General features: G+C 39.7%; 1 protein-coding gene across 6 annotated transcripts in view; it reads left to right on the top strand.

Annotated features, from left to right (window-relative positions):
• The window catches only part of LOC127444371 (folliculin-interacting protein 2-like), a 28,580-nt gene that overhangs the window by 3,521 nt on the left and 12,918 nt on the right, over positions 1-12,141 (top strand). For 2 of the 6 annotated variants that reach the window (XM_051703689.1, XM_051703688.1), the window contains 7 exons: positions 952-1,069; positions 7,129-7,221; positions 7,623-7,723; positions 7,815-7,889; positions 8,191-8,249; positions 9,371-9,442; positions 11,917-12,052. In XM_051703689.1, coding sequence (XP_051559649.1) covers positions 952-1,069; positions 7,129-7,221; positions 7,623-7,723; positions 7,815-7,889; positions 8,191-8,249; positions 9,371-9,442; positions 11,917-12,052 — 654 coding nt within the window. Of the gene's footprint in view, positions 1-287; positions 391-951; positions 1,072-5,670; positions 6,304-7,123; positions 7,222-7,622; positions 7,724-7,814; positions 7,890-8,190; positions 8,250-9,370; positions 9,443-11,916; positions 12,053-12,141 lie in introns of those variants that run through there. The other 4 variants (XM_051703692.1, XM_051703690.1, XM_051703691.1 and 1 more) reach the window with 4 other exon arrangements.

The following is a 12,141-nucleotide window of genomic DNA, read 5'->3' as shown; positions in this document are numbered from 1 at the left end:
TCATATATAAAGTCTGTACACTCACTGTAACAAACAGACACAAAGTCATTTGCAACTCACACACAGACACTGATATAACACTGCATCGTCTACACAACCAGAAAGAAGGGGCGCTGCCAACAGGATTTGTGTGTGTGTGGTAGTGACTCTCGCACTCAGAGTTCGGACAAGTGGGAGATGGAGACGGTGTGTGTGTGTTTTCTGTTGTTAGACCATGGTGATCTGAGGTTCTTCCAATATTTAACAGCAGAAACATGCGACTGTGTGAATGGTCGTCTCTCCATTTCGGGGTTTTTGTGGTTGCAATTTGTACATTATTTGGAATGTATATGTAGTGCCTGGAGGCTTGGAAATGAGTGATCACTAATCAAACACCAGGATGGAAAGCAGGTAGGGTGTGTGAAGAAAATGTTCTGTGCAGTTAAATGCTTATCATACATTTCAGACACAATTAGTACATCATGTGTTTTCATTGATGTAGATGTTCAAAGCTTTTGGGTTCCCCTCAACAAGTTTGATGGTTCTGATAAATGTTTCCAGTTTATTTTTTTTTTTAAGCATTTAAAGTTAGTCATTTGTAAAGATTGGAAGACTATGCATTATTTGGTTATTAAATTGGCTATTTGTGATATAAGCCATGCAAAGGCAAAAGGCAGTAACTACACATTTGGTCAAAACTGACTGAAATTGGTCTCTTTGTCTATTATCTTTCGTGTGACTGAGGGGTTTGGCTAATCTATGCTCCGATTTATGTACATATCTATTCAGTGCATTACCATGTGTGTATGTGCAACACATTTGGCTGGACAATAAAAAAAAAAAAACTCAAACCATTTTTCTCAGTTTCAGCAGAGTTTTAGAAGCGTTTTACCTTTTAGGGTAGTATTATTTTATGTTTTGGATGCTTTAACCACAATGGATATTCTTTGTCTCACTCTCTCTCTTGTTTAGTTGGGCATCTGCTGAGTTTGATCTAGCTCAGATCCGGTTGATAGTGCATCAAGACTGTGAGAGAAGAGGGCGCCAGGTTCTCTTTGACTCCAAAGCAATACATAAACTGGATGCATCAGTAAGTTGCTATTATGTGTGTGTGTGTGTGTGGTGTGGTGTGGGGGGGTCTATGAGCACTGTTTTGGGAGGAGTCACATGCTCTGTAATCCAGCTTGCTTGGATCTCATGACAGGTGTGACTGCTCGACTAACTGGGTCAAAGCGTTTAACACCCATGAGTGTGTGTGTGTGTGTGTGTGTGTGTGTGTGTGTGTGTATCTTGCATATGTCCGTTTACTGACTTTTTGATGGTTTTTTTTATCATGTACTGCATGTGTTTTTGTATGAGTTTTGCATTATGTGTAAACTTTTCACTTCAAAGAGTTCAAAAGCTACAAAAGTGGCTTGTGCCAAACTTCTGCAAATTACTGACATCAGATAGATGAATACGTTACTTCATGATCGTCCACATTGACAATGCCTATTCTGTGTTTAGAAACTTGCCTGCCTTGTCACGATGAGAATAAGGATGAAGTATGACACTATGACTAATAATAAAAGGAAAATGGGACAATCTGTCAAACTTTGTGCTGTTTCTGGCTGTATGCTGCTATGCATATCCTTTTGAAGGATCCCAGTGTTAGTAAAGAGTGGCTGAAATGGATTTTTAGCCAGATCCCTAATCATTTCAGTCTGATCTTAATAGTTTGTATGGCACATTTCAGTTTGGATTGTTTTGTGAATTATAATGCAGGCACTGACAACTACTGTAAACTAAATAGGACCTGACAGCAAACCTGCTGCCTGTGAGTAAGCATAGCAAATCGCTATTTCTTATTGGCAGATGCTATTTGCACACAGGAGCAAATAAAGGTAGATGCTATTTACAATCCAGTGCATGTAGTGCCAAATATTATTTGTACCCCAACCCTGGTACAAATAATGGTAGATGCTGTTTGCACCCTGGTTAAATACTAACAGTATAGAGGCATCAATGCAGTGTGTTGATTGTGTTTGTTTAGAGTCCCACAGACACACTACACCAACCCCTACCCCTAAACCTACCCCTAACCTTCCGTTTAAAAAATTAACCATGGTTTTACTACATTGACCATAGTATCACCATGGTATTTTGTAGTCAAATCATAGTAACCACAAAATTAAATGTGGTTACCATATAAATACCATATTACTGTAGTAACACCATTGTTAATTGCATCAAACCTATGGTTACCGCCAAAAACATGGTTACTACAATACTACTATAGTGAAATTACCTTTTATATTAACTTTTATGTATTATAAGTAGTATTAAAGAAAATATTAAGAGAGGAGAAAGGAAACCGATTGGGAAAATAGTGTGACAACGTGGAATCGAACCTGAGTCAAAAAGGCATTGACTCACCGCCATTATGACCAACACCACTGAAGCAATACTCACAATGCAGTTTGACCTAAATTTCTATGTTTCCAATAGACTACTGGGGTGCAAATAGTTATGCTGTGTGGCAGGTGTTATTTACACTTGGGTGCAAATAGTCACTCTGTTTCTTATTTCACATGTGACACGGGTGTTTAATTCAAATTTTCAGAGAGAGGATGGAAAATGGTCATGAAACCATAAATTATAACCGTTTGTTTGGCACAAAAGTAAACATTGATGTATGATATGACCCCCTGTAAATTTTTGTGTCAAAACTGGAATATTTTCTTCTTCTGTAAACCAGATTAGAATGTATTTATACAACCCCAATTCTGAAAAAGTTGGGACAGTATGAAAAACACTAATTAAAAACAAAAAGGAGTGATTTGTAAATTATATTCACCCTTTGCTATATTGAAAGCACTACAACTACACATTATGTGATGTTTTTCCTTGTGAATTTCCTTGTTTTTTGAAAATGAACAGTAATTTCAAATCAGATGATTGCAACACGCTCCAAAGAAGTTGAGCCGGGCAATTTAAGACTAATAAAAATTTGACTAGTTAAAATAACAAGGTGATGTGAAACAGGAGACGTTATCAGGTGAGGCAATCGTGTCATAGTATATAAGGAGCCTCCAAAAACAGCCTAGTCCTTCAAGAGCAAGGATCATTCGAGACTTGTCAATTTGCCAACAGATGCTTCAGCAAATAATCCAGCACTTTGAGAACAGTGTTCCCCAAAGACAGATTGGAAGGATTTTGGACATTTCACCCTCTACAGTGCACAATATAATTAAAAGATTCAAGGAATATGGTCAAATCTCAGTGCGTAAAGGGGAAGATGAAAACCACTTCTGAATGTGCGTGATCTCTGATCACTCAGACGTCACTGACTTAACAAAACATTATTCATCTGTAATGGATATCATGAACATGGGCTTGGGATAACTTTAGTAAACCTTTGTTAGTCAACACCACTCGCCGCTGCATCCACAGATACAAATTAAGACTTTACTATGCAAAGCAGAAGCCCTACATCAGCATTGTCCAGAAGCTCTGCCAAATTCTCTGGGCTCGGTCTCATCTTAGATGGGAAGTAGAACAGTGGAACTGTTTTTTTTTTTTTTTTTTTTTTTTGGTCTGAAGAGTCCACATTTCAAATAGTTTTTGAAAAACAAAGCTGTTGTGTTATCCGGGCCAAAGAGTAAAAGGGCCATCCAAGCTGTTATCAGCATCAGGTCCAAAAGCCAATGTTTGTATAGGTCAGGGGTGTGTCAGTGCCAATGGCATGGGTAACTTGCACATCTGTGAGAACACCTGGAATACAGACAGATATGTACAAATTTTGGAGCAACACATACTGCCATCCAGCACCGTCTTTTCCAGGGACATCCCTGCATTTTCCAGCAGGACAACTTCAAACCACATACTGCCTGGATTACAAGTGCATGGCTGTGTGAGCAGAGAGTGTGGGTGCTAGATTGGCCTGCCTGCAGTCCTGACCATCTCCAACTGAGAATGTGTGGCGCATTATGAAGCACACCATGCGGCAACGAAGACCCCGTACAGTTATGCAGCTAAAAACCTACATAATGGATGAATGGGGGGAAATTCCACTTTCTAAACTTAACAAACTTGTGTCTTCAGTGCCTAAATGCTTAATAAATGTTATTAGAAGAAATGGTGAGGTTACACAGTGGTAAACACTCGACTCACCCAACTCTTTTGGAGCATGTTGCAATCATCTGATTTTAAATTACTGTACATTTTCAAAAAACAAGTAAATTCACAAGGAAAAACATCATATAATGTGTAGTTGTAGTGCTTTCAATATAGAAAAGGGTGAATATAATTTACAAATCATCCCTTTTTGTTTTTATTAGCATTTTTCATACTGTCCCACTTTTTCGGAATTGGGGTTGTAGTAAGGTATCCAAACTCACCATGATTTTTAACAGTTCTAAGATTGAACATTAAATTCTACTGTTGCTTTTAGGACTTTTCTTTGTGCTAAATTAAAGATGTGTTTCTTTTTCATGTAGACCATTCTATACATATCCATCTATCCATCCATCTAGACATATTATTAAAGGCCTTTGGCTCTGTCTGAACAGAGTGAGATTTATTATCAGTAAGTCGTCACATGATTTGGTCTGTTTATTCAGCTCTTCATCTTTTGTCACAAAGAGAGAGAGACAGAAAGAGAGTGTGTTTGTGTGTGTGTGTATTGCTATTGAATTGAATATTGTGCTGGCAGACATTTCCATATTATTGTTTATGTTTTAGCAGTGTTTGCACTGGAAAAATTAAGATTTTGTTTGAATAGGGCTTTGATATGCAGCTTAGATAAAGATGATAAAATACAATAATTTCAAAAGTGATTTAATCCTTTTTTCATTTTTAATCCCCACATCATTTTACAACATTTTCCCTGTGTCAAGTAGGGATGTACATGAGTAATCGATTAGTCGAGTACTCGTTCAGCTTTAATATTCGACTAGTAAAAACACTACTCGAATATTGCAATTTGATTCTCCTTTGTGCCTTTGTCTGTCATGGGCAACGATGAAACAGCTTCTCTCACCTAAATGTTGTTGCTACAACTCAATGCATTGGTTGGCACAGTGAATGCAAAATTATATCAATATTTGAAGTGATTGTATTGCTTTAGAAGACTTAAAATATATGTTTCTATGTGTGAGTGCAAATGTTTTATCATTTTCTAATCAAGATGATGATGTTTATGCATAGTGCAATTTTTTTTCATCAGAGAAACAGGTTCAAATGTCAAGTAATCAATTACTTGTATTTTTATGTGTTCGAGTACTCGACTACAAAATTACTCAAAAAGCCCATCCCTAGTGTAAAGTACATTAGTACATCCCTGCAAAATACCCATTACTCCATAATTCAGCGCAAGAGCCCCTGTTTTGTCGTGAAAATACTCTTGATAAACTGCACTGATTTGCAATGTCTTAAAATTAGGATTTTCAACTTTTAATTTAAAGGGGAATGTGACGAGGAGGAGGGCGTGGCCGGGCCGTGAGGGTGCACGGCCGGCGCTGAATCAGATGATCAGCAGTAGAGCGAGATAAAGGGGAGCTGGAGATGCCAGTTCAAGAGAGAGACACACACGGCCGTGCTGCCTGTGTGTGTGATTGTTTAAGCTTGTTTAAGTTGAGTTTTACATTAAACTTTATGTTGACTGTTCAGCCGGTTCCCACCTCCTCCTTGCCCATCCTTTAACTGTTACAGTGGGGTCGAAACCCGGGAAGGAGGAGGGACGCGCTGTTGCAGAGTCCTCGCTGCTACCGTCCGCCAAAGGAGCAGCCATGGCTGTCTGCCTGGGGATGGAGTGGTCGCTGCCAGCCGCCAAGAGCCAGAGGAACCACTGCCGTCTGCCGAGAAGGGGAGGAGCGGTTCCGTCCGCCAGGGGTCGGAGGGCTCACTGCCGTCCGCCAGGGGAGGAGCGAGCTGTCGTTCGCCAGAAGGGGAGGAGCGGTTGAGGGCCGGGCGACAGCGTGTCCGGGGACCGACGAGCAAGTTTTCTCTCTCCTTTCTCTCTGTGTCTCCCGCTCGCCCTTTCCCTCTCCCCACGCCTCCCCTCGTCTCTTTCCCAGGTTCCCAGGAGGCGGGGTGGACCACCAGCTGACAGAACAGCCGAAAGGGCAGCGTCTCCCCTCCAGAGATGGGGGGAGTAAGTCAGTCCGGTGGCGCCCTGGCCTGAATCGGGCGGGGGAGGAGTGTGATGATGAGGAGGAGGGTGTGGCCGGCCTGTGAGGGTGCACAGCTGGAGCTGAATCAGGTGATCAGCGGGAGAGCGAAATAAAGGGGAGCCGGAGATGCCAGTTCGAGAGAGAGAGAGAGACGTATGCGGCCATGCTGCATGTGTGTGTTTGTTTATATTTGTTTAAGTGGAGTTTTACATTAAACTTGGTTGACTGTTCAGCCGGTTCCCACCTCCTATTTGCTCATCCTTTAACTGTTGCAGGGAACTTCCTCCTCCAGACGTGAGGGATCTTTGAGTGCGGATTGATCTTCAAAAATTATTTGTTGGACAAATATCAATATGATACCCTGTCAAAACTGATATCATCAATGTTGCGGAAAAATATTTTAATCAGATTTTCTCCTGCATGTGTACAGTTACCTTGAAGATTTTATTTGGAATTTAGACATGTTTTTCCATTCAGTGAAGACATCTCACCAAGTCTGCAAATTTCCCATCGTTTCCACTCGTTTTGCACCACAAAATCATCATACTCGCACATCTGTGAGAGTGGGCTGTTGATTCATAATTGATATGTAACAAAAGTCAAGGTTTTTAAAAAAAAATAAAATTTAATTGCCATACAAATATACTGTTTCACTGCTTAAAGTGCTAAATACTCCAGCCGTACTTGAGATGACTTTTGTTGCATTGTGTAGGCTGGCAATAAGTCTGTGAAGGTTATCAATCATTCAGGTCATCATAGAATGTCATGTGTCAGGGATGCGATTCCTGCAGTGTTTTATGAGTCTTTTGATGCCATGGTGTGTGATAGGTTCGATTCTGGTGAACTGTTAAAGCCGGTTGGATAAATGTCAACACATCTACAATAAATACTAAACTTGATGCTCCAGACTCAGTTCTACAAGACATTCTATATTTGGACCTGGAAGACTGAGATGCACAATGTGATGTGATTTATTGTTTTGAATATCATGTTACAGACTGCAGACGAGACCAAAACTCCTCCCACCCGAAGTGGTGCTTGCCAAATCGGGAGCCAAGCAAGTGAAAAAGACAAGCCCCCTACATATCAGGTTTGTGTCATTCCCACTGTCATGGAAAACCTGAAAATATCAGGGAATTTTAAAATCAAATTTTTCGGGCCTGGAAAAGTCATGGAAATTAATAAAATTGTAAAAGTCATGGAACAGACATGGAAATTTCTATAGTGAATAAAGTTTACTTGTTAATACATTTCTCTAGCTAGAAATATTTTCATCAGCTAGATATTGCTCCTATGTAGAGTAATACTTGTTCGCAAGCCATAGTGATGTCCGATTTGTGAGCAAATTCTGTTAAATCGGTCAAACCAATTCATGAATTGGTCTCAGTGATTTGTAAGCAAAATTTAAATTTCTATCATGAAATTCCAACATGCACTGTGTAGTTATGGCTGTATAGAATATTTACATTTGACCTGTATATATATGTTCAGTACACCAGACCAGCTTCAGATGTGAACATGCTTGGGGAGATGATGTTTGGCTCCGTTTCTATGAGCTATAAAGGGTCAACTCTGAAGATTCACCACATTCGGTTAGTACTTGTAAGAGGGCAAATCTTCTTTGATGCAAACTTTATATATTTGCTTGCTGATGATAATACCGTGTTCTTGTGTATTTGACAGGTCTCCACCACAGCTGATGGTCAGTAAGGTTTTCTCGACACGATTTGGCAGCAGCACCTCTGGAAGTACAAATACGTAAGTCTCTTGCTGGCTGTGATCTATTGCTGCAATGGTGTGGCCCCTAAAATTATTTGGACACTTAAGCCAGACTTAGAAATGCATCATTGTGTCATTTCATGACAAGTAATTTAGTTTTAAGAAAATGTCTTGCATCATTTGTTTGAAGATGACACTTGTTTAGATGTTTTGTTATCTAATGCAATGTCTAAAAGTGTCCTTAGTTTTGATCTGATTTTGATTAATGCTTGATTTTTTGGCATTCAGGTATTCTTTGTACCACTGATTGTCTTTTATTTGTTTGTTTATTTTTTTAAAGGCTACAAGACAGCTTTGAGTCGATGAGCCAAACTTTTCCTAGTCACATCGGCAGCCTTGGTAAGATGGTGCAAACAGTTCCTCTCTTTCTTTGCCTGTTTATTTTCTATAGTCTCTCGCTGATTTTCACCCACCCACATACACACACTTTCTTAAAATGGCCATATACTACTCCTCTTGCAGGAGTTCGGCGTGTGCTTAGCACTCCTCTGCTCTGCTTGGTTCGGAGCGCGTCTTTCTTTGCAGGTTTGTGTGGCATGCTGAAGCAGTGTGAGCTGATTTCACATGCACTCACCTTTTAGCTATGTTCATCCAAAAATAAAAACTCTTATCATCATGTACTCATCCTCACGTACTTCAAAACCCATACTACTTTTTTTTTCTTCCATAGAACACAGAAGGAAAAAGTTTGAGTTGTGAAATTTGTGAGTTTCAGTCTTCAAAAAGGATGCAAAAGCACCATGAAAGTATCACAATTATAGTCCAGATATGCACTACATTCCAAGTCTTCTGAAGCCATGCAATAGCATTGTGTGAGGAACAGACCGTAATTTAAGTCATTATTTACCGAATATCTTCCTCAAACAAAGCTATAGTATGGCTTAAGAATACATGGAATATAGTGCAGTATAGACCACTTTTATAATGCTTTTATTGTGTTTTTACACCCTTTTTGAAGCTTGAAATCCTCAGTCACCATTCATTGTAATTGCATGGAAAAAAAGACTAGTAAAATGTAACATTTTCTCCTTTTGTGTTCCACAGAAGAAAGTATGTCATATGGGTTGGAACAACATGAGGTTTGTTAAATAATTACCGGACTGTCATTTTTGGGTGAACTCATCCTTAATGCTCACTTTCTAGTGTGCTCTCTCTATCTTTTTCTCTGTTTAGCCCTTGATTGATTGTAGGCCCTTCATATAATGCACTTCCACTGTCTTTATGGCTCATCAGCATTGTTTTGGATGAGACTGCATGGTTTCTAGGTTTCGGGGTTACCTCTACACTATTAGATGGGTCTTTTTGTAGGTGTTTGCATGGAATACTAACCTGCATACACTTGAAACAAGTTCTTGAACTCAACACCTCCCCTAAATCACCCACCACGTGAAGCAATGTGGACACACTCCTTCACATCTTTCAGATTTGAGTTGATAATTCCTTTTTTTTTTTTTTTCCAGCCCACAGTAATCCAGTGGACATGCCAAGCAGAGGACAATGTGAGGACGGAGATAGTGGTATTGCCCGCTCAGGTACGTACATTTATATGAAGGGTAAAGTTCACTGGTTATGTATTAAACTTTATGAAGTAATAGACCGATACATCGGCCAAGCCGATTAATTGGCCAATAATTGTACATTTTGAGTAACGGCACTGGTCAATTAACAGAAGTGGTAACTTCTCCTATTTTCACTAAATCTACCAATAGCCATGTCGATGGATAGTGCACATTTTCTGTTCTGCTTTGATTTTATTTTGTAATTTTAAGTAAATATGAGATAAAGAAGTGTTTACATTGGATTTTTTCTATAACTTATTTGCTATTATTAAATTGTATTAAAGCTACACTATGTAACCTTTTTTTTTTTTTTTTTTTTTTTAAATAACTAAATGTTACTAATGAGAGAGTGCAATAAAAATCTGTCTTCCAAACCATGTCTTTACCCAAATACACTTAACTAGATAATAATAATAATAAACCAATAATAATGATTTATATTTTAAAGTTGTCGGGACGGATTTTGCGGGAAATTGCATACATTTGCCCGTGCGTGTTGACGTCATATCCGTACACAGAGAAAATAAGCTCCAGCTACTGTAGCACATGTATGGTGTGGGAGTAGCGTGAAGCTAAAAGTTTGTTGTCGCAATGAACGAGAAAAATTGACCATGGATCATTCAAAACGGCAAACCTCCGGGGAATCACCGGTTGTAAAAACAAAGAAACCCCAAACAGAGCAGAGTCTGCAAGCAAAAAGGGAAAGCGACAGAGTCCGTAATAAAACCTGAATCAACATCGGCTTGGCTTTTCAGAGGTGGTGACAACTCCGAGATCTGAAAAGATTTAAAAGCGTCCGAGAGATGGCTTTGTTTTCTTACTCAAAAGGTAATATATTTTATTGATATGGTTTATGTACAGTTGTGTAATCACTCACACACTTCTGTGTGTGTGTGCAGTGAAATACAGTAATTATACTGTAATCATACTGTAATCGGTGCAGAACTTTTTACTTGCTAGCACATGTGTGTATTTTTCTTTATAACGGCAATAATTTATATCAATAAATCCTTTAGTCCTAGGCTGGCCAAGGACATGTGAGTCTTGAAATGATGTTGACCACTGTTTGGTAACAGTCTATAAATTGGTTACTACCATGGTCTATTTGGCCAGAATATCCTGAAGTCTCCTGCTCAGATGACGTTTTCGGATATCCGTCTTTTCCTTTCTTTCATTATTTGTCCATTCACTCTATTAAGATGTCCTGCATATATGTGTACACCGATGCCTTGAACCAAATTCATCCGCACAGAGGAGCAGAGCCAAAGCACAACCAAAACAATGTTCTTCCGCAAGATGCATGCAGTTTTATTGTTTAACCGCTAGAGGGCCAAAAGTTACATAGTGTAGCTTTAAATAAAGTGGGTTCCATTTGTCAAATTCTTTTTTTTTTTTTTTTTTTTTAAGTATTACAAATGACATTATCAGCAATTAACAATCTGAGTGAAAAGTTTATTTGAAAAATATACTGAAATTTCAGAATTTCTTAGTTGGCTTGTCGCCCTTAGCTTTAATGACAGCATGCACTTGGAGACTGTGGAAAACTATAGGTTACTTGTGTAACCCCGGTTCTCTGATAGCATTAAGTGAGGTGTCTCACTATGGGATACTCCCCTACCACATATTCCTCAGAAGCCCTTTTACATTACGCCAGCCCTTATTGGCTTGCAGACATGACTCTTGTGTCTGGGAGCTGATCCGCTACCCAGTAAAAGAGGCACGACACAGCTTCACTTCATCATTCAAAACAAGCACACCCCTTCCTCGCTTCACACAACAAGGAGGGTGGTCTGGTGAGACACCTCACTTAATGTTATCAGAGAACTGGGGTTACACAAGTAACCTATAGTTCTCTTTCAAGCATACGTTTTGGTGTCTCACTACGGGATATCCTAACTCCCGTATTGCCAGACATCCTGCTTCGAACTTTCTGCCAACCATACATTCATTCTCCAGGGCTGGACGAGTTCTGGCGGACTCGAGCCTATACTCAGTAAAGCATGCGCTAACGTCTGTGCTGTAACATCTAATTTATAAAACCTTGCAAATGTTGCGGTGAAGACCAGCTCGGTGCTACACAAATAAGTTAAATAAGTCCTAGTAGGAATGCACATATCCTCACAGAAACTGATATATGAGGTCACCGTATCTGTGAGCTCATGCAGATTGGTGTCTGCAGCCTCAAATACACTCCAATCAGTGCAGTCAAAGCGGCTTGTAGTTCCAGCTCTGCTTCTTTGGTCCATCTCTTTACAGTCTTTACTACAGGTTTAGCCGATCGACCATCGGCCACTGTGCTGATGATATTGGTATTGACATTGGTCTTCAAAAGCCCATATCAGTCGACCACTGATTATTTGCTTCAAGCATTAAGTGCATCAAATTTTTTGGACACATTTTGTGTCATGTAAATGTTGTGAGTGAACTTTTACTTGTTGATTCTGCAGCGTCTTTAAGCAGCCTATTGGCCACGCCCCTACCATCGCCTGGCTCCTCCTTTAGCAGCGGCTGTGCCAGCAGTTACCAACGGCGATTGCTCCGAAGCCAGGTTACCAGTCTCCAACACGGCCCCATGCCTCGCTGGTGAGTGCGTTTATGTGAGCGTTCCATGTATAAGACATCAGAAGAGACACACTGCAGATATGTTACACCTCAGACATGCATTTGTGTGT

Source organism: Myxocyprinus asiaticus, chromosome 7, assembly GCF_019703515.2.
Source record: "Myxocyprinus asiaticus isolate MX2 ecotype Aquarium Trade chromosome 7, UBuf_Myxa_2, whole genome shotgun sequence".
Taxonomy (NCBI): Eukaryota; Metazoa; Chordata; class Actinopteri; order Cypriniformes; family Catostomidae; genus Myxocyprinus; species Myxocyprinus asiaticus.
This window is presented reverse-complemented; position numbering and strand designations above follow the sequence as displayed.